The sequence below is a fragment of the Electrona antarctica genome, assembly GCF_951216825.1.
Source record: "Electrona antarctica genome assembly, contig: scaffold_459, whole genome shotgun sequence".
In the NCBI taxonomy this organism is placed as follows: domain Eukaryota; kingdom Metazoa; phylum Chordata; class Actinopteri; order Myctophiformes; family Myctophidae; genus Electrona; species Electrona antarctica.
In genome coordinates this window covers 71,944-94,640 of record NW_027638212.1, presented here as the reverse complement: position 1 = coordinate 94,640, position 22,697 = coordinate 71,944, and the positions used below count along the sequence as shown (strand labels likewise).

The 22,697-nt window shown below is 46.9% G+C and overlaps 1 protein-coding gene across 1 annotated transcript in view; it reads left to right on the top strand.

The window, feature by feature from the left end:
- Positions 1-2,077: 2,077 nt before the first annotated feature.
- Positions 2,078-22,697, top strand: part of sugp1 (SURP and G patch domain containing 1) — a gene marked incomplete at its 5' end in the record, with an annotated part of 41,091 nt that continues 20,471 nt past the window's right edge. Inside the window, 5 exons of the mRNA XM_079531159.1 lie at positions 2,078-2,371; positions 5,041-5,298; positions 15,642-15,765; positions 16,246-16,349; positions 18,945-19,125. Coding sequence (XP_079387285.1) covers positions 2,078-2,371; positions 5,041-5,298; positions 15,642-15,765; positions 16,246-16,349; positions 18,945-19,125 — 961 coding nt within the window. The remainder of the gene's footprint in view (positions 2,372-5,040; positions 5,299-15,641; positions 15,766-16,245; positions 16,350-18,944; positions 19,126-22,697) is intronic.

Genomic DNA, 22,697 nt, shown 5'->3' with positions numbered 1-22,697 from the left:
CCTGTCGGGGGCCATAGTGACCTGTCTGGGGCCATAGCTGAGCTGTAGTGACCATAGTGACCTGTCGGGGGCCATAGCTGAGCAGAGTGACCTGTCGGGGGCCATAGTGACCTGTCGGGGGCCATAGTGACCTGTCTGGGGCCATAGTGACCTGTCTGGGGCCATAGCTGAGCTTAGTGACCTGTCGGGGGCCATAGCTGAGCTTAGTGACCTGTCGGGGGCCATAGCTGAGCTTAGTGACCTGTCGGGGGCCATAGCTGAGCTTAGTGACCTGTCAGGGGCCATAGCTGAGCTTAGTGACCTGTCTGGGGTCATAGTGACCTGTCTGGGGCCATAGTGACCTGTCTGGGGCCTGTCTGGGGTCATAGTGACCTGTCTGGGGCCATAGTGACCTGTCTGGGGTCATAGTGACCTGTCTGGGGTCATAGTGACCTGTCTGGGGCCATAATGACCTGTCTGGGGTCATAATGACCTGTCTGGGGTCATAGTGACCTGTCTGGGGTCATAATGACCTGTCTGGGGTCATAGTGACCTGTCTGGGGTCATAATGACCTGTCTGGGGCCATAGTGACCTGTCTAGGGCCATAGTGACCTGTCTGGGGCCATAGTGACCTGTCTGGGGACTGTCTGGGGCCATAGTGACCTGTCTGGGGCCATAGTGACCTGTCGGGGCCATAGCTGAGCTTAGTGACCTGTCGGGGGCCATAGTGACCTGTCGGGGGTCATAGCTGAGCTTAGTGACCTGTCTGGGGCCTGTCTGGGGTCATAGTGACCTGTCTGGGGCCATAGTGACCTGTCTGGGGCCATAGTGACCTGTCGGGGGTCATAGTGACCTGTCTGGGGCCATTATGACCGGTCTGGGGCCATTATGACCTGTCTGGGGTCATAATGACCTGTCTGGGGTCATAGTGACCTGTTGGGGGTCATAGTGACCTGTCTGGGGCCATAATGACCTGTCTGGGGTCATAGTGACCTGTCTGGGGTCATAATGACCTGTCTGGGGTCATAATGACCTGCCGGGGGTCATAGTGACCTGTCTGGGGCCATAATGACCTGTCTGGGGTCATAATGACCTGTCGGGGGTCATAATGACCTGTCTGGGGTCATAGTGACCTGTCTGGGGTCATAGTGACCTGTCTGGGGTCATAGTGACCTGTCTGGGGTCATAATGACCTGTCGGGGGTCATAGTGACCTGTCGGGGGTCATAGTGACATGTCTGGGGTCATAGTGACCTGTCTGGGGTCATAATGACCTGTCTGGGGTCATAATGACCTGTCGGGGGTCATAGTGACCTGTCTGGGGCCATAATGACCTGTCTGGGGTCATAGTGACCTGTCGGGGGTCATAGTGACCTGTCTGGGGCCATAATGACCTGTCTGGGGTCATAGTGACCTGTCTGGGGCCATAGTGACCTGTCTGGGGCCATAGTGACCTGTCTGGGGTCATAGTGACCTGTCTGGGGCCATTATGACCGGTCTGGGGCCATAATGACCTGTCGGGGGTAATAGTGACCTGTCTGGGGTCATAGTGACCTGTCTGGGGTCATAGCTGAGCTTCATCTGAAGATGGACAACAACATGGAAAGACTTTCTGAAAGGCTCAATGGACTCGAGCGGAGGAACGTCTGACTGCAATACAGGGAATTTTACCGCGGGCGAAATTCGAGCGAGGAGAGGATGATTAAATAAAAATCCTTTTCTCGCCATCATCTGGAAAATGGACTCATGGTGAAGACAGTGAAGAGAACGTCACTCCTCCCCCCCGCCCCCCTGCCCCCCCCTCCTCACCCAGCCAACTGAGGGTGCTTTCGCATGGGAATCCAAGGCCCCTCCGTCTGCACAGCCTGCTGTGTTATTCCTCTCACTATCTGGACTTGGAGACAACGCGACCCTGGGAGCCAAATCCGGGAGGGCTGCTCAGGACACGCAAACCTAAACAATGAACTTTACACACACACTCCTACACCACACACACTCCTACACCACACACACTCCTACACCACACACCGCCTCCACCCATACCCTGATGCTGAGTGCATCACCTGACCCCAACAAACTTCTCTTTTCTGATGTAAAGAGAAGTTTGTGGCGGCGCGACGCATGTTGCAGCGGCCCGTTCACTCAGCGGCCCGTTCACTCAGCGGCCCGTTCACTCAGCGGCCCGTTCACTCAGCGGCCCGTGCACTCAGCGGCCCGTTCACTCAGCGGCCCGTTCACTCAGCGGCCCGTTCACTCAGCGGCCCGTTCACTCAGCGGCCCGTTCACTCAGCGGCCCGTTCACTCAGCGGCCCGTTCACTCAGCGGCCCGTTCACTCAGCGGCCCGTTCACTCAGCGGCCCGTTCACTCAGCGGCCCGTTCACTCAGCGGCCCGTTCACTCAGCGGCCCGTGCACTCAGCACATCACAATCACAATACACCTGATTCTGATTCTGTACGGTTTAATAAATAGAACTAGGTGATCTAGAACTGTAGGGTTTAATAAATAGAACTAGGTGATCTAGAGCTGTAGGGTTTAATAAATAGAACTAAGTGATCTAGAGCTGTAGGGTTTAATAAATAGAACTAGGTGATCTAGAGCTGTAGGGTTTAATAAATAGAACTAGGTGATCTAGAGCTGTAGGGTTTAATAAATAGAACTAAGTGATCTAGAGCTGTAGGGTTTAATAAATAGAACTAGGTGATCTAGAGCTGTAGGGTTTAATAAATAGAACTAGGTGATCTAGAGCTGTAGGGTTTAATAAATAGAACTAGGTGATCTAGAGCTGTAGGGTTTAATAAATAGAACTAGGTGATCTAGAGCTGTAGGGTTTAATAAATAGAACTAGGTGATCTAGAGCTGTAGGGTTTAATAAATATAACTAGGTGATCTAGAGCTGTAGGGTTTAATAAACAGAACTAGTTGATCTAGAGCTGTAGGGTTTAATAAATAGAACTAGTTGATCTAGAGCTGTAGGGTTTAATAAATAGAACTAGTTGATCTAGAGCTGTAGGGTTTAATAAATAGAACTAGGTGATCTAGAGCTGTAGGGTTTAATAAATAAAACTAGTTGATCTAGAGCTGTAGGGTTTAATAAACAGAACTAGGTGATCTAGAGCTGTATGGTTTAATAAATAAAACTAGTTGATCTAGAGCTGTAGGGTTTAATAAATAGAACTAGGTGATCTAGAGCTGTAGGGTTTAATAAATAAAACTAGTTGATCTAGAGCTGTAGGGTTTAACAAATAGAACTAGTTGATCTAGGAGCTGTAGGGTTTAATAAATAGAACTAGTTGATCTAGAGCTGTAGGGTTTAATAAATAGAACTAGGTGATCTAGAGCTGTAGGGTTTAATAAATAGAACTAGGTGATCTAGAGCTGTAGGGTTTAATAAATAGAACTAGGTGATCTAGAGCTGTAGGGTTTAATAAATAGAAGAACTAGTTGATCTAGAGCTGTAGGGTTTAATAAATAGAAGAACTAGTTGATCTAGGAGCTGTAGGGTTTAATAAATAGAAGAACTAGTTGATCTAGGAGCTGTAGGGTTTAATAAATAGAAGAACTAGTTGATCTAGGAGCTGTAGGGTTTAATAAATAGAAGAACTAGTTGATCTAGGAGCTGTATGGTTTAATAAATAGAAGAACTAGTTGATCTAGGAGCTGTAGGGTTTAATAAATAGAAGAACTAGTTGATCTAGGAGCTGTAGGGTTTAATAAATAGAAGAACTAGTTGATCTAGGAGCTGTAGGGTTTAATAAATAGAAGAACTAGTTGATCTAGGAGCTGTAGGGTTTAATAAATAGAAGAACTAGTTGATCTAGGAGCTGTATGGTTTAATAAATAGAAGAACTAGTTGATCTAGGAGCTGTAGGGTTTAATAAATAGAAGAACTAGTTGATCTAGGAGCTGTAGGGTTTAATAAATAGAAGAACTAGTTGATCTAGGAGCTGTATGGTTTAATAAATAGAAGAACTAGTTGATCTAGGAGCTGTAGGGTTTAATAAATAGAAGAACTAGTTGATCTAGGAGCTGTATGGTTTAATAAATAGAAGAACTAGTTGATCTAGGAGCTGTATGGTTTAATAAATAGAAGAACTAGTTGATCTAGGAGCTGTAGGGTTTAATAAATAGAAGAACTAGTTGATCTAGGAGCTGTATGGTTTAATAAATAGAAGAACTAGTTGATCTAGGAGCTGTATGGTTTAATAAATAGAAGAACTAGTTGATCTAGGAGCTGTAGGGTTTAATAAATATAACTAGTTGATCTAGGAGCTGTAGGGTTTAATAAATAGAACTAGTTGATCTAGAGCTGTACGGTTTAATAAATAGAAGAACTAGTTGATCTAGGAGCTGTATGGTTTAATAAATAGAACTAGTTGATCTAGGAGCTGTAGGGTTTAATAAATAGAACTAGTTGATCTAGAGCTGTAGGGTTTAATAAATAGAACTAGTTGATCTAGAGCTGTACGGTTTAATAAATAGAAGAACTAGTTGATCTAGGAGCTGTAGGGTTTAATAAATAGAAGAACTAGTTGATCTAGGAGCTGTATGGTTTAATAAATAGAACTAGTTGATCTAGGAGCTGTAGGGTTTAATAAATAGAACTAGTTGATCTAGAGCTGTAGGGTTTAATAAATAGAACTAGTTGATCTAGAGCTGTACGGTTTAATAAATAGAAGAACTAGTTGATCTAGGAGCTGTAGGGTTTAATAAATAGAAGAACTAGTTGATCTAGGAGCTGTATGGTTTAATAAATAGAACTAGTTGATCTAGGAGCTGTAGGGTTTAATAAATAGAACTAGTTGATCTAGAGCTGTAGGGTTTAATAAATAGAACTAGTTGATCTAGGAGCTGTAGGGTTTAATAAATAGAACTAGTTGATCTAGAGCTGTACGGTTTAATAAATAGAAGAACTAGTTGATCTAGAGCTGTACGGTTTAATAAATAGAAGAACTAGTTGATCTAGGAGCTGTATGGTTTCCTTGCCAAACCGTGGTATCGAGGATGCAGTCGCAGCTCCCGTGCTTGCGGTTGGATCACCTGGTTTATTTTCTTCTTTTAGGTTCCAACAGTGAATCCAAAACGCCTCCATCGTCGTCGTCGTCATCGGGCGGAGGAGGAGGAGGCAGCAAGAAGAGCGTTCTGATCGGGAAGCGTCCGGGCCTGGGCATCAGCAGCATGCTCCACCAGTTCAAGAACTACTCCCAGAGCAAGAAGAGTCCAGTCCTGCTGAGCCAGAGGCCCAGCGTCTTCTGTTCCCCCGACGAAGAGGACGAGGACGAGGACGCAGACGCAGACGCCAGCTTCCTGGAAGTCAAAGGTAAACGTCAGAGAGTCCTAGTGATGGGAGATACACATGGGTATCAGCCCATTCTAGTGGTTTATAGATTAAAACACATCAGTACCAGCCCATTCTAGTGGTTTATAGATTAAAACACATCAGTACCAGCCCATTCTAGTGGTTTATAGATTAAAACACATCAGTACCAGCCCATTCTAGTCCTTTATAGATTAAAACACATCAGTACCGGCCCATTCTAGTGGTTTATAGATTAAAACACATCAGTATCAGCCCATTCTAGTGGTTTATAGATTAAAACACATTAAAACACAGACTATGAAACACACCATGAGTCCTCCACCAGAGGACTCATGGTGTGTTTCATAGTCTCTCCACCAGAGGACTCATGGTGTGTTTCATAGTCTCTCCACCAGAGGACTCATGGTGTGTTTCATAGTCTCTCCTCCACCAGAGGACTCATGGTGTGTTTCATAGTCTCTCCTCCACCAGAGGACTCATGGTGTGTTTCATAGTCTCTCCACCAGAGGACTCATGGTGTGTTTCATAGTCTCTCCACCAGAGGACTCATGGTGTGTTTCATAGTCTCTCCTCCACCAGAGGACTCATGGTGTGTTTCATAGTCTCTCCTCCACCAGAGGACTCATGGTGTGTTTCATAGTCTCTCCTCCACCAGAGGACTCATGGTGTGTTTCATAGTCTCTCCTCCACCAGAGGACTCATGGTGTGTTTCATAGTCTCTCCACCAGAGGACTCATGGTGTGTTTCATAGTCTCTCCTCCACCAGAGGACTCATGGTGTGTTTCATAGTCTCTCCTCCACCAGAGGACTCATGGTGTGTTTCATAGTCTCTCCTCCACCAGAGGACTCATGGTGTGTTTCATAGTCTCTCCACCAGAGGACTCATGGTGTGTTTCATAGTCTCTCCACCAGAGGACTCATGGTGTGTTTTATAGTCTCTCCTCCACCAGAGGACTCATGGTGTGTTTCATAGTCTCTCCACCAGAGGACTCATGGTGTGTTTCATAGTCTCTCCACCAGAGGACTCATGGTGTGTTTCATAGTCTCTCCTCCACCAGAGGACTCATGGTGTGTTTCATAGTCTCTCCTCCACCAGAGGACTCATGGTGTGTTTCATAGTCTCCTCCACCAGAGGACTCATGGTGTGTTTCATAGTCTCTCCACCAGAGGACTCATGGTGTGTTTCATAGTCTCTCCTCCACCAGAGGACTCATGGTGTGTTTCATAGTCTCTCCACCAGAGGACTCATGGTGTGTTTCATAGTCTCTCCTCCACCAGAGGACTCATGGTGTGTTTCATAGTCTCTCCACCAGAGGACTCATGGTGTGTTTCATAGTCTCTCCACCAGAGGACTCATGGTGTGTTTCATAGTCTCTCCACCAGAGGACTCATGGTGTGTTTCATAGTCTCTCCTCCACCAGAGGACTCATGGTGTGTTTCATAGTCTCTCCACCAGAGGACTCATGGTGTGTTTCATAGTCTCTCCACCAGAGGACTCATGGTGTGTTTCATAGTCTCTCCACCAGAGGACTCATGGTGTGTTTCATAGTCTCTGCTCCACCAGAGGACTCATGGTGTGTTTCATAGTCTCTCCACCAGAGGACTCATGGTGTGTTTCATAGTCTCTCCACCAGAGGACTCATGGTGTGTTTCATAGTCTCTGCTCCACCAGAGGACTCATGGTGTGTTTCATAGTCTCTCCACCAGAGGACTCATGGTGTGTTTCATAGTCTCTCCACCAGAGGACTCATGGTGTGTTTCATAGTCTCTCCTCCACCAGAGGACTCATGGTGTGTTTCATAGTCTCTCCTCCACCAGAGGACTCATGGTGTGTTTCATAGTCTCTCCTCCACCAGAGGACTCATGGTGTGTTTCATAGTCTCTCCTCCACCAGAGGACTCATGGTGTGTTTCATAGTCTCTCCTCCACCAGAGGACTCATGGTGTGTTTCATAGTCTCTCCTCCACCAGAGGACTCATGGTGTGTTTCATAGTCTCTGCTCCACCAGAGGACTCATGGTGTGTTTTATAGTCTCTCCACCAGAGGACTCATGGTGTGTTTCATAGTCTCTCCACCAGAGGACTCATGGTGTGTTTCATAGTCTCTCCACCAGAGGACTCATGGTGTGTTTTATAGTCTCTCCTCCAGAGGACTCATGGTGTGTTTCATAGTCTCTCCACCAGAGGACTCATGGTGTGTTTCATAGTCTCTCCTCCACCAGAGGACTCATGGTGTGTTTTATAGTCTCTCCACCAGAGGACTCATGGTGTGTTTCATAGTCTCTCCTCCAGAGGACTCATGGTGTGTTTCATAGTCTCTCCACCAGAGGACTCATGGTGTGTTTCATAGTCTCTCCACCAGAGGACTCATGGTGTGTTTCATAGTCTCTCCTCCACCAGAGGACTCATGGTGTGTTTCATAGTCTCTCCACCAGAGGACTCATGGTGTGTTTCATAGTCTCTCCTCCACCAGAGGACTCATAGTGTGTTTCATAGTCTCTCCTCCACCAGAGGACTCATGGTGTGTTTCATAGTCTCTCCTCCACCAGAGGACTCATGGTGTGTTTCATAGTCTCTCCACCAGAGGACTCATGGTGTGTTTCATAGTCTCTCCACCAGAGGACTCATGGTGTGTTTCATAGTCTCTCCACCAGAGGACTCATGGTGTGTTTCATAGTCTCTGCTCCACCAGAGGACTCATGGTGTGTTTCATAGTCTCTCCACCAGAGGACTCATGGTGTGTTTCATAGTCTCTCCACCAGAGGACTCATGGTGTGTTTCATAGTCTCTCCTCCACCAGAGGACTCATGGTGTGTTTCTTAAGCCAAATTCCAATACCGCAACTTTCACACTCGCTCACTCCCCTCGCGTCCTCCACTCGCTCCTCGGCTCCGCCCCCAGCGAGGAGGAGTGGAGGAGGAGAGGATTCGATGCGAGGACAGAGTGGTGGAGACGGTGGAGTGGATTTGCCTCTAGAATCGGAATGTACTCCGCTGTCATTTCAAAGCGACGGCACATTCCGCGATCACTTATGACGTGAATCAATTCAATTCAATTCAAAGGGCTTTATTGGCATGGGAAAACATACGTTTACATTGCCAAAGCAAAAGTGGTGGAACAATACAGTGTCACACAGCTGGATCACTGGAACTCTGAACCCAGAGCCGTACAGTCTACAGAATAGACAATTCATTTTTGTGCATGTATTAAACCGAGGCCAATGTCACGGTGTATGTATTGGTAACATGTGCAACAAGGCTATTTATTCCTGAAATAGTGAATAAGCGCCAGGATGCGCACACTGTTATATTATATGATTGTGAATGTGAAGGGAATTCCTGACCTGCCCGCAGCCCGCGTTCCTTTTTGCTCGTATAAATACCCCCCCCCCCCCCCCTCCTCGGACAGTCCCTCCTCCGACGGTCTTTGCAAATAACGGACACTATAACAGGAATTATAGGTAGTCTCTCTGATTTACATATTCAGTTCAGTCCACATATAAATAAATACATTTTTGTCACCGTCATTCATAGCAGTCTGTGCATTCAGGCATGCACAGAGAGAAATTAACTATAGCTTTTGAGGTGCGCACAATATAGCCTACTTTTATTATGCTTATATCACACAACGCAATAAAGCCAGTGGCTTGTTGTGGTCCTTTCACTTTCACATAGGCTATAGGCTACTGTATCATTCTGAAGCTCTATTAATTCAGCGAAAATGTGTCTCTTCAACAAACGGCAAAGCTTTTTAGTTTAATGTGTGTGCGTGTGTGCGTGCATTTGTGTGTTGGGTCAGCGACAGCGTATCATCAGCCGCAGCGGCCGGCAGCTAGTGGATGCGGGGTGGGGGGGTGCATAGTATCGGGTTTCAAGCAGTGTTTTCTGTGCCACATGTGGAGGAGGCGGACTTATGTCACTGGAGAAGGAAAAAAACATGTACACGTGATGCGGAAATCCGCAGCGAGGAGACAACATACCCCACCGAGCCTGCACCTGATGTACACTCGCTCTATGCGGTCTCGGAGAGCCCACTCGGCTCCTCCACTCTACTCCACTCTCCTCCTCGATGGAGCACTTTAACAATCGGAACGTTAACCATTTCCGGGTCAAGCTGGAATGACCCCGAGTGATCGAGTGGGAGTGAGCGAGTGGCCGAGATTTTGGGTATTGGAATTTGGCTTTAGTCTCTCCACCAGAGGACTCATGGTGTGTTTCATAGTCTCTCCACCAGAGGACTCATGGTGTGTTTCATAGTCTCTCCACCAGAGGACTCATGGTGTGTTTCATAGTCTCTCCTCCAGAGGACTCATGGTGTGTTTCATAGTCTCTCCACCAGAGGACTCATGGTGTGTTTCATAGTCTCTCCTCCACCAGAGGACTCATGGTGTGTTTCATAGTCTCTCCTCCACCAGAGGACTCATGGTGTGTTTCATAGTCTCTCCTCCACCAGAGGACTCATGGTGTGTTTCATAGTCTCTCCACCAGAGGACTCATGGTGTGTTTCATAGTCTCTCCTCCACCAGAGGACTCATGGTGTGTTTTATAGTCTCTCCACCAGAGGACTCATGGTGTGTTTCATAGTCTCTCCACCAGAGGACTCATGGTGTGTTTTATAGTCTCTCCACCAGAGGACTCATGGTGTGTTTTATAGTCTCTCCACCAGAGGACTCATGGTGTGTTTCATAGTCTCTCCACCAGAGGACTCATGGTGTGTTTCATAGTCTCTCCTCCAGAGGACTCATGGTGTGTTTCATAGTCTCTCCTCCACCAGAGGACTCATGGTGTGTTTCATAGTCTCTCCACCAGAGGACTCATGGTGTGTTTCATAGTCTCTCCTCCACCAGAGGACTCATGGTGTGTTTCATAGTCTCTGCTCCACCAGAGGACTCATGGTGTGTTTCATAGTCTCTGCTCCACCAGAGGACTCATGGTGTGTTTCATAGTCTCTCCACCAGAGGACTCATGGTGTGTTTCATAGTCTCTCCACCAGAGGACTCATGGTGTGTTTCATAGTCTCTCCTCCACCAGAGGACTCATGGTGTGTTTCATAGTCTCTCCACCAGGGGACTCATGGTGTGTTTCATAGTCTCCTCCACCAGAGGACTCATGGTGTGTTTCATAGTCTCTCCTCCACCAGAGGACTCATGGTGTGTTTCATAGTCTCTTCTCCACCAGAGGACTCATGGTGTGTTTCATAGTCTCTCCACCAGAGGACTCATGGTGTGTTTCATAGTCTCTCCACCAGAGGACTCATGGTGTGTTTCATAGTCTCTCCACCAGAGGACTCATGGTGTGTTTCATAGTCTCTCCACCAGAGGACTCATGGTGTGTTTCATAGTCTCTCCTCCACCAGAGGACTCATGGTGTGTTTCATAGTCTCTCCTCCACCAGAGGACTCATGGTGTGTTTCATAGTCTCTCCTCCACCAGAGGACTCATGGTGTGTTTCATAGTCTCTCCACCAGAGGACTCATGGTGTGTTTCATAGTCTCTCCTCCAGAGGACTCATGGTGTGTTTCATAGTCTCTCCACCAGAGGACTCATGGTGTGTTTCATAGTCTCTCCACCAGAGGACTCATGGTGTGTTTCATAGTCTCTCCACCAGAGGACTCATGGTGTGTTTCATAGTCTCTCCTCCACCAGAGGACTCATGGTGTGTTTCATAGTCTCTCCTCCACCAGAGGACTCATGGTGTGTTTCATAGTCTCTCCTCCACCAGAGGACTCATGGTGTGTTTCATAGTCTCTCCTCCACCAGAGGACTCATGGTGTGTTTCATAGTCTCTCCTCCACCAGAGGACTCATGGTGTGTTTCATAGTCTCTCCACCAGAGGACTCATGGTGTGTTTTATAGTCTCTCCACCAGAGGACTCATGGTGTGTTTCATAGTCTCTCCACCAGAGGACTCATGGTGTGTTTCATAGTCTCTCCTCCACCAGAGGACTCATGGTGTGTTTCATAGTCTCTCCTCCACCAGAGGACTCATGGTGTGTTTCATAGTCTCTCCACCAGAGGACTCATGGTGTGTTTCATAGTCTCTCCACCAGAGGACTCATGGTGTGTTTCATAGTCTCTCCTCCACCAGAGGACTCATGGTGTGTTTCATAGTCTCTCCACCACCAGAGGACTCATGGTGTGTTTCATAGTCTCTCCACCAGAGGACTCATGGTGTGTTTCATAGTCTCTCCTCCACCAGAGGACTCATGGTGTGTTTCATAGTCTCTCCACCAGAGGACTCATGGTGTGTTTCATAGTCTCTCCTCCACCAGAGGACTCATGGTGTGTTTCATAGTCTCTCCACCAGAGGACTCATGGTGTGTTTCATAGTCTCTCCACCAGAGGACTCATGGTGTGTTTCATAGTCTCTCCACCAGAGGACTCATGGTGTGTTTCATAGTCTCTCCACCAGAGGACTCATGGTGTGTTTCATAGTCTCTCCACCAGAGGACTCATGGTGTGTTTCATAGTCTCTCCACCAGAGGACTCATGGTGTGTTTCATAGTCTCTCCTCCAGAGGACTCATGGTGTGTTTCATAGTCTCTCCTCCAGAGGACTCATGGTGTGTTTCATAGTCTCTCCTCCACCAGAGGACTCATGTTGTGTTTCATAGTCTCTCCTCCACCAGAGGACTCATGGTGTGTTTCATAGTCTCTCCTCCACCAGAGGACTCATGGTGTGTTTCATAGTCTCTCCTCCACCAGAGGACTCATGGTGTGTTTCATAGTCTCTCCACCAGAGGACTCATGGTGTGTTTCATAGTCTCTCCACCAGAGGACTCATGGTGTGTTTCATAGTCTCTCCTCCACCAGAGGACTCATGGTGTGTTTCATAGTCTCTCCTCCACCAGAGGACTCATGGTGTGTTTCATAGTCTCTCCACCAGAGGACTCATGGTGTGTTTCATAGTCTCTCCTCCACCAGAGGACTCATGGTGTGTTTCATAGTCTCTCCACCAGAGGACTCATGGTGTGTTTCATAGTCTCTCCTCCACCAGAGGACTCATGGTGTGTTTCATAGTCTCTCCACCAGAGGACTCATGGTGTGTTTCATAGTCTCTCCACCAGAGGACTCATGGTGTGTTTCATAGTCTCTCCTCCACCAGAGGACTCATGGTGTGTTTCATAGTCTCTCCTCCACCAGAGGACTCATGGTGTGTTTCATAGTCTCTCCACCAGAGGACTCATGGTGTGTTTCATAGTCTCTCCACCAGAGGACTCATGGTGTGTTTCATAGTCTCTCCACCAGAGGACTCATGGTGTGTTTCATAGTCTCCTCCACCAGAGGACTCATGGTGTGTTTCATAGTCTCTCCACCAGAGGACTCATGGTGTGTTTCATAGTCTCTCCACCAGAGGACTCATGGTGTGTTTCATAGTCTCTCCTCCACCAGAGGACTCATGGTGTGTTTCATAGTCTCTCCACCAGAGGACTCATGGTGTGTTTCATAGTCTCCTCCACCAGAGGACTCATGGTGTGTTTCATAGTCTCTCCTCCACCAGAGGACTCATGGTGTGTTTCATAGTCTCTCCTCCACCAGAGGACTCATGGTGTGTTTCATAGTCTCTCCACCAGAGGACTCATGGTGTGTTTCATAGTCTCTCCACCAGAGGACTCATGGTGTGTTTCATAGTCTCTCCACCAGAGGACTCATGGTGTGTTTCATAGTCTCCTCCACCAGAGGACTCATGGTGTGTTTCATAGTCTCTCCACCAGAGGACTCATGGTGTGTTTCATAGTCTCTCCACCAGAGGACTCATGGTGTGTTTCATAGTCTCTCCTCCACCAGAGGACTCATGGTGTGTTTCATAGTCTCTCCACCAGAGGACTCATGGTGTGTTTCATAGTCTCTCCACCACCAGAGGACTCATGGTGTGTTTCATAGTCTCTCCACCAGAGGACTCATGGTGTGTTTCATAGTCTCTCCTCCACCAGAGGACTCATGGTGTGTTTCATAGTCTCTCCACCAGAGGACTCATGGTGTGTTTCATAGTCTCTCCACCAGAGGACTCATGGTGTGTTTCATAGTCTCTCCTCCACCAGAGGACTCATGGTGTGTTTCATAGTCTCTCCACCAGAGGACTCATGGTGTGTTTCATAGTCTCTCCACCAGAGGACTCATGGTGTGTTTCATAGTCTCTCCACCAGAGGACTCATGGTGTGTTTCATAGTCTCTCCTCCACCAGAGGACTCATGGTGTGTTTCATAGTCTCTCCACCAGAGGACTCATGGTGTGTTTCATAGTCTCTCCACCAGAGGACTCATGGTGTGTTTCATAGTCTCTCCACCAGAGGACTCATGGTGTGTTTCATAGTCTCTCCACCAGAGGACTCATGGTGTGTTTCATAGTCTCTCCACCAGAGGACTCATGGTGTGTTTCATAGTCTCTCCACCAGAGGACTCATGGTGTGTTTCATAGTCTCTCCACCAGAGGACTCATGGTGTGTTTCATAGTCTCTCCACCAGAGGACTCATGGTGTGTTTCATAGTCTCTCCTCCACCAGAGGACTCATGGTGTGTTTCATAGTCTCTCCTCCACCAGAGGACTCATGGTGTGTTTCATAGTCTCTCCACCAGAGGACTCATGGTGTGTTTCATAGTCTCTCCTCCACCAGAGGACTCATGGTGTGTTTCATAGTCTCCTCCACCAGAGGACTCATGGTGTGTTTCATAGTCTCTCCTCCACCAGAGGACTCATGGTGTGTTTCATAGTCTCTCCTCCACCAGAGGACTCATGGTGTGTTTCATAGTCTCTCCTCCACCAGAGGACTCATGGTGTGTTTCATAGTCTCTCCTCCACCAGAGGACTCATGGTGTGTTTCATAGTCTCTCCACCAGAGGACTCATGGTGTGTTTCATAGTCTCCTCCACCAGAGGACTCATGGTGTGTTTCATAGTCTCTCCTCCACCAGAGGACTCATGGTGTGTTTCATAGTCTCCTCCACCAGAGGACTCATGGTGTGTTTCATAGTCTCTCCTCCACCAGAGGACTCATGGTGTGTTTCATAGTCTCTCCTCCACCAGAGGACTCATGGTGTGTTTCATAGTCTCTCCTCCACCAGAGGACTCATGGTGTGTTTCATAGTCTCTCCACCAGAGGACTCATGGTGTGTTTCATAGTCTCTCCACCAGAGGACTCATGGTGTGTTTCATAGTCTCTCCTCCTCCAGAGGACTCATGGTGTGTTTCATAGTCTCTCCACCAGAGGACTCATGGTGTGTTTCATAGTCTCTCCTCCACCAGAGGACTCATAGTGTGTTTCATAGTCTCTCCTCCACCAGAGGACTCATGGTGTGTTTCATAGTCTCTCCTCCACCAGAGGACTCATGGTGTGTTTCATAGTCTCTCCACCAGAGGACTCATGGTGTGTTTCATAGTCTCTCCACCAGAGGACTCATGGTGTGTTTCATAGTCTCTCCTCCACCAGAGGACTCATGGTGTGTTTCATAGTCTCTCCTCCACCAGAGGACTCATGGTGTGTTTCATAGTCTCTCCTCCACCAGAGGACTCATGGTGTGTTTCATAGTCTCTCCTCCACCAGAGGACTCATGGTGTGTTTCATAGTCTCTCCTCCACCAGAGGACTCATGGTGTGTTTCATAGTCTCTCCACCAGAGGACTCATGGTGTGTTTCATAGTCTCTCCACCAGAGGACTCATGGTGTGTTTCATAGTCTCTCCTCCACCAGAGGACTCATGGTGTGTTTCATAGTCTCTCCACCAGAGGACTCATGGTGTGTTTCATAGTCTCTCCACCAGAGGACTCATGGTGTGTTTCATAGTCTCTCCACCAGAGGACTCATGGTGTGTTTCATAGTCTCTCCACCAGAGGACTCATGGTGTGTTTCATAGTCTCTCCACCAGAGGACTCATGGTGTGTTTCATAGTCTCTCCACCAGAGGACTCATGGTGTGTTTCATAGTCTCTCCACCAGAGGACTCATGGTGTGTTTCATAGTCTCTCCTCCACCAGAGGACTCATGGTGTGTTTCATAGTCTCTCCTCCACCAGAGGACTCATGGTGTGTTTCATAGTCTCTCCTCCACCAGAGGACTCATGGTGTGTTTCATAGTCTCTCCACCAGAGGACTCATGGTGTGTTTCATAGTCTCTCCACCAGAGGACTCATGGTGTGTTTCATAGTCTCTCCACCAGAGGACTCATGGTGTGTTTCATAGTCTCTCCACCAGAGGACTCATAGTGTGTTTCATAGTCTCTCCACCAGAGGACTCATGGTGTGTTTCATAGTCTCTCCACCAGAGGACTCATGGTGTGTTTCATAGTCTCTCCACCAGAGGACTCATGGTGTGTTTCATAGTCTCTCCACCAGAGGACTCATGGTGTGTTTCATAGTCTCTCCACCAGAGGACTCCGACACCAGGCTCATTCTGGACAAGCTGGCGTCGTTCGTGGCCGAGGGCGGAGCGGAGCTGGAGCGGAAGGCCAAGGAGGACTACCGGGACAACCCCGTCTTCTCGTACGTAGACCCCCAACCCCCCCCCCCCCCCCCCCCCCCCCCCCCCCCCCCACAATACAATGTGTACTAACCCATTTAGGCTTGACGTCGAAATTTAAAACAAATGTCTTCAAAATCCTGACAGTTTTCTGAAAACCCTTATGTTTCTGGTGCCCAAAAATCATATGTAATAATATGCCTCCGCCTATTTTTCAATATAGCTAAAGTATAATATAATTCTTTAAAACACCAAAAGGGGTTCCCGCCCAAAATGGGTTAACCATTTAGACGTGAGGACGATTCTACAAATTCCTTCTAAATCCTGACAGTTTTATTTTTAGTCGACAAAAACAACACTGGTGGGAACCCTGTGTTGTTGTTCCAGCTTCCTAGGGTTAGGGTTCCTAGGGTTAGGGTTCCTAGGGTTAGGGTCTGATAAGAACCTCTTTGTCTTTGATGTTACAGCTTCCTGTTTGTGTTCTGTTGTCTTTGATGTTCCAGCTTCCTGTACGATAAGAACAGCAGAGAGTATCTGTACTACAGGAAGAGAGTTGCAGAGTTCAGGAAGGATCTGCCCAAACCCGCCGCAGCCGCGGCAAACCATGGTAAGTTCACCTCGCGTAGCGTACGGCGGCCATGAAAAACATTAGTTCACCTCGTGTAGCGTACGGCGGCCATGAAAAACATTAGTTCACCTCGTGTAGCGTACGGCGGCCATGAAAAACATTAGTTCACCTCGTGTAGCGTACGGCGGCCATGAAAAACATTAGTTCACCTCGCGTAGCGTAGCTTAGCGTAGCGGACATGACAAACATTAGTTCACCTCTTGTAGCGTAGCGTAGCATACGGCGGCCATGAAAAACATTAGTTAACCTCGCGTAGCGTAGTGGCGGCCATGAAAACCCAGTAACATGACTTAATCTTACTCGTGTAGGTTAATTGAATATCGGCGAAGCGTTTCCTTTTTTGGTAACACTTTATATTAAGGTCGCCTTTATAATGCATTATAATGTGAATATAAGGCATTATAACACTCGTTATAAATGTTTGTAATCATGTATAATAACTTATAACCACGTTTATAACATAAGTGCTGGTCACAATGCATTATTATGCTCAGTGGAACAGCACATTATAACTATTATAACTTATTATAAAGGCACATAGAGAAGTGCTGTAATGTCTGTCATAATGCATTATAACCAATGTGTTTATTAAATGCAATAATGTCTTATAAGCATCAATAATATGTTATAGCATGTTATGCAAAGTTTTGTCACTTTACTTAAAGGTCACAAAGTCATGCTATAGGGTATTATAAAATGACACAACTGCTAATAACCAGTAAAGAATGTTGCCACTTTACTTAAAGGTCTCAAAGTCCTGCTATAGCATATTATTGATGCTTATAAGACATTATTCCATTTAATACACATTGGTTATAATGCATTATGACAGACATTACAGCACTTCTCTATGTGCCTTTATAATAAGTTATAATAGTTATAATGTGCTGTTCCACTGAGCATAATAATGCATTGTGACCAGCACTTATAATATGTTATAAACGTGGTTATAAGTTATTATACATGATTACAAACATTTATAACGAGTGTTATAATGCCTTATAAGCACATTATAATGCATTATAAATGTGCTATAATGCATTATAAAGACAACCTTAATATAAAGTGTTACCCCTTTGGTTTAGCTCCTTCAAAATAGGAGCTCTGGGGTGCCGGAAAGACATGGCCGCTTTTACTCTGAAACCAACCCCCTGGAAACAATCCGGGAAAAAAACGGAGAAATAGTTTCCTTTACTTTGCTAGCTTACATTCCTATCGTTTTAATTTATACGATATATGATCCAAAAAGCGTCCATATTTTGAACGAGAGGCGGATGAGAAGTCAGAAATGAAGTGCTAGTATATCCATCCGTTCAGCACCACGGAGAGCGCCCTGGATTAGCAGATACCAGGCATTCTTTCTGCCGCGCTAACAGCTAAGTCAACGGGAAGCTAATATGAACGAAGAGCGCAAAGGACGGTGGCCGAGAGTCGGACTGAAAAATAAAAAAAAAGGAAAAGAATTCAGAATATTCTTCTCTCGCCTGATATGAGGATGCGCTAGGACGTGTCCACACGTCCAATGATATCCTGATGTCATTGGACGTGTCCACACGTCCAATGATATCCTGATATCATTGGACGTGTCCACACGTCCAATGATATCCTGATATCATTGGACGTGTCCACACGTCCAATGATATCCTGATATCATTGAGGATGCGCTACACGTCCAATGATATCCTGATATCATTGAGGATGCGCTACACGTCCAATGATATCCTGATATCATTGAGGATGCGCTACACGTCCAATGATATCCTGATATCATTGAGGATGCGCTACACGTCCAATGATATCCTGATATCATTGAGGATGCGCTACACGTCCAATGATATCCTGATATCATTGAGGATGCGCTACACGTCTGATATCCTGATGTCATTGAGGATGCGCTACACGTCCAATGATATCCTGATATCATTGAGGATGCGCTACACGTCCAATGATATCCTGATGTCATTGAGGATGCGCTACACGTCCAATGATATCCTGATATCATTGAGGATGCGCTACACGTCCAATGATATCCTGATATCATTGGACGTGTGGACACGTCCAATGATATCCTGATATCATTGAGGATGCGCTACACGTCCAATGATATCCTGATGTCATTGAGGATGCGCTACACGTCTGATATCCTGATGTCATTGAGGATGCGCTACACGTCTGATATCCTGATGTCATTGAGGATGCGCTACACGTCTGATATCCTGATGTCATTGAGGATGCGCTACACGTCCAATGCGTCCCTACGACGTGTGGCCACGTCCTACGGACGGAAGCGGTTAATCGTGCATTACAATATCGGCGTGCACATTTAGTGAAACTAGTCCATCCCACAGGTCCGAACTGGGATCGACTATTTTCACTAGAAGAAAGAAAAAAAAACGTAATCGAGGCAAAAGTTACCCCCTTCCCATCCCCCCCCCCCCCCCCCCCCCCTCTTCTTATCCCTGCCTGGCTGTAGACTGGTGGTGGTGTGTGGGTTTGTTGATCTATCAGGGTACATTTGGTTAGAGGGTGTGGTTCGGTTGGTGTGAGTCACCAGTACTGATAGGCTGCTTAAAGTCTCCCCCAGGCCAGTAGAGGGCAGCAGCAGCAGCAGCAGCGCGGCAGACGACAACGACAAGGACGATAAGGACGCGGACGTGCGGCTGGTCATCGAGCGTCTGGCCAGGTTCGTGGCCGAGGGCGGTCCCGAGGTGGAGGCCATCGCTGCTATGCAGAACCGGGACAACCCCGCCTTCAGGTCAGTCATTAACCCAACCCCGCCTTCAGGTCATTAACCCCGCCTTCAGGTCATTAACCCCGCCTTCAGGTCATTAACCCCGCCTTCAGGTCATTAACCCCGCCTTCAGGTCATTAACCCCGCCTTCAGGTCATTAACCCCGCCTTCAGGTCAGAGGTCATTAACTAGAACCAGGACAACCCCTCCTTCAGGTCAGAGGTCATTAACTAGAACCAGGACAACCCCTCCTTCAGGTCAGAGGTCATTAACTAGGACCAGGACAACCCCTCCTTCAGGTCAGGTCATTAACTAGGACCAGGACAACCCCTCCTTCAGGTCAGAGGTCATTAACTAGAACCAGGACAACCCCTCCTTCAGGTCAGAGGTCATTAACTAGGACCAGGACAACCCCTCCTTCAGGTCAGAGGTCATTAACTAGGACCAGGACAACCCCTCCTTCAGGTCAGAGGTCATTAACTAGGACCAGGACAACCCCTCCTTCAGGTCAGGGTCATTAACTAGAACCAGGACAACCCCTCCTTCAGGTCAGAGGTCATTAACTAGAACCAGGACAACCCCTCCTTCAGGTCAGAGGTCATTAACTAGAACCAGGACAACCCCTCCTTCAGGTCAGGTCATTAACTAGAACCAGGACAACCCCTCCTTCAGGTCAGAGGTCATTAACTAGAACCAGGACAACCCCTCCTTCAGGTCAGAGGTCATTAACTAGAACCAGGACAACCCCTCCTTCAGGTCAGAGGTCATTAACTAGAACCAGGACAACCCCTCCTTCAGGTCAGAGGTCATTAACCTTCAGGTCAGAGGTCATTAACCTTCAGGTCAGAGGTCATTAACCTTCAGGTCAGAGGTCATTAACCCCTCCTTCAGGTCAGTGGTCATTAACTAGGGATGGGTCCGATTAATCCATGATCGAAATCGATTATTAAAATGAATAATCGATAATGGTTTTTTGTTCTGTTGGAAAGGCAATATTGTCATCCAAACAGGACAGGCTATAGGCCTACCAAACAGGACAGGCTATAGGCCTACCAAACAGGACAGGCTATAGGCCTACCAAACAGGACAGGCTATAGGCCTACCAAACAGGACAGGCTATAGGCCTACCAAACAGGACAGGCTATAGGCCTACCAAACAGGACAGGCTATAGGCCTACCAAACAGGACAGGCTATAGGCCTACCAAACAGGACAGGCTATAGGCCTACCAAACAGGACAGGCTATAGGCCTACCAAACAGGACAGGCTATAGGCCTACCAAACAGGACAGGCTATAGGCCTACCAAACAGGACAGGCTATAGGCCTACCAAACAGGACAGGCTATAGGCCTACCAAACAGGACAGGCTATAGGCCTACCAAACAGGACAGGCTATAGGCCTACCAAACAGGACAGGCTATAGGCCTACCAAACAGGACAGGCTATAGGCCTACCAAACAGGACAGGCTATAGGCCTACCAAACAGGACAGGCTATAGGCCTACCAAACAGGACAGGCTATAGGCCTACCAAACAGGACAGGCTATAGGCCTACCAAACAGGACAGGCTATAGGCCTACCAAACAGGACAGGCTATAGGCCTACCAAACAGGACAGGCTATAGGCCTACCTAACAGGACAGGCTATAGGCCTACCAAAGTGTGCCTGGGATGTGTCTGTGTAGCTGCATGACTGAGTGGAGATTGATTCCAATCAAGATACAGGTTTGGAGGATTTAACAGGTGTTGGGAATGTACCTAATCAGGTTGCTATGGTGATCAATTGGCTCACCACTGGTCCAGGGACCACCAGTGGTCCTTGAGGGGGTTCCAGGTGGTCCTCATCCAGAAGATGGAGTATAGTAACCAAATGGACCCTTATTAACTCTGGAGTTAAAATTACTGTTAATCTACATCGTAGTCCCCCCTCCCCCGTATAATATTGAATTATACAAATCGATTTTCATTTTGGACACATTTACACATCCCTAGCGGCAACCCCTTTTGGTGTTAGCATTATGTTATGATTTAGCTGTTGAAAAATAGCAGATCTACAAGCTCAAAGGGAGCTTGTAGATCTGCTATTTTTGAAAAATCGAAAAACGACTGACATAGAAACATAGCTTTTTCAGAAAACTGTCAGGATGTAGAAGAGATTTTTTAAAACTGATCTCAGGTCAAAATGGGTCACTCAATTCACCCTTTGTCAAGTCCCGCCCCTGGTTCTGCCCCCCTTCGCACCCATTGGTTGCTGTTTCGTTGCTGGACAAAAATCCCCTCTCTCTCCATCCACTACCATTGAAATAACATGTTTTCCAGTTGCTTCGTATTGATATTCTGTGAGTTCAATTGTTATTTTAAACTTGGCGTCAGTAAGAAGGAACATCACAGGTGCAGCACAGTGATCATGTTAGTTTTTAGGTTTTTCCAAAAAAAGAGGTTTTAGCTAATTCAACATAAACAAGGCGGAACCAGGGCGGAACAAGGCAGAAAGAGCCTGCTGGTTGGTCAGACAGGGACCAATCAGAAGGCTGACAAAGGGTGAATTCCTAGGACGCCTGGAGACGTCGTGGGCACAAATTGTGTTAAGTTCATTCCATAGTTTTGGAGCCAGAAGGGAAGCGTGGCGCCTCCCTTCTGGCTCCTAAACTATGGAATGGACTTCCCATTGCAGTCAGAACTACAGACTCACTCCCAATCTAAACTATGGAATGAACTTCCCATTGCAGTCAGAACTACAGACTCACTCCCAATCTAAACTATGGAATGGACTTCCCATTACAGTCAGAACTAAAGACTCACTCCCAATCTAAACTATGGAATGAACTTCCCATTGAAATCAGAACTACAGACTCACTCCCAATCTAAACTATGGAATTAACTTCCCATTACAGTCAGAACTACAGACTCACTCCCAATCTAAACTATGGAATGAACTTCCCATTGCAGTCAGAACTACAGACTCACTCCCAATCTAAACTATGGAATGCACTTCCCATTGCAGTCAGAACTACAGACTCACTCCCAATCTAAACTATGGAATTAACTTCCCATTGCAGTCAGAACTACAGACTCACTCCCAATCTAAACTATGGAATGAACTTCCCATTACAGTCAGAACTACAGACTCACTCCCAAACTAAACTATGGAATGAACTTCCCATTGCAGTCAGAACTACAGACTCACTCCCAATCTAAACTATTGAATGAACTTCCCATTGCAGTCAGAACTACAGACTCACTCCCAATCTAAACTATGGAATGAACTTCCCATTGCAGTCAGAACTACAGACTCACTCCCAATCTAAACTATGGAATGAACTTCCCATTGCAGTCAGAACTACAGACTCACTCCCAATCTAAACTATGGAATGAACTTCCCATTACAGTCAGAACTACAGACTCACTCCCAATCTAAACTATGGAATGAACTTCCCATTGCAGTCAGAACTACAGACTCACTCCCAATCTAAACTATGGAATGGACTTCCCATTACAGTCAGAACTACAGACTCACTCCCAATCTAAACTATGGAATGAACTTCCCATTGAAATCAGAACTACAGACTCACTCCCAATCTAAACTATGGAATGAACTT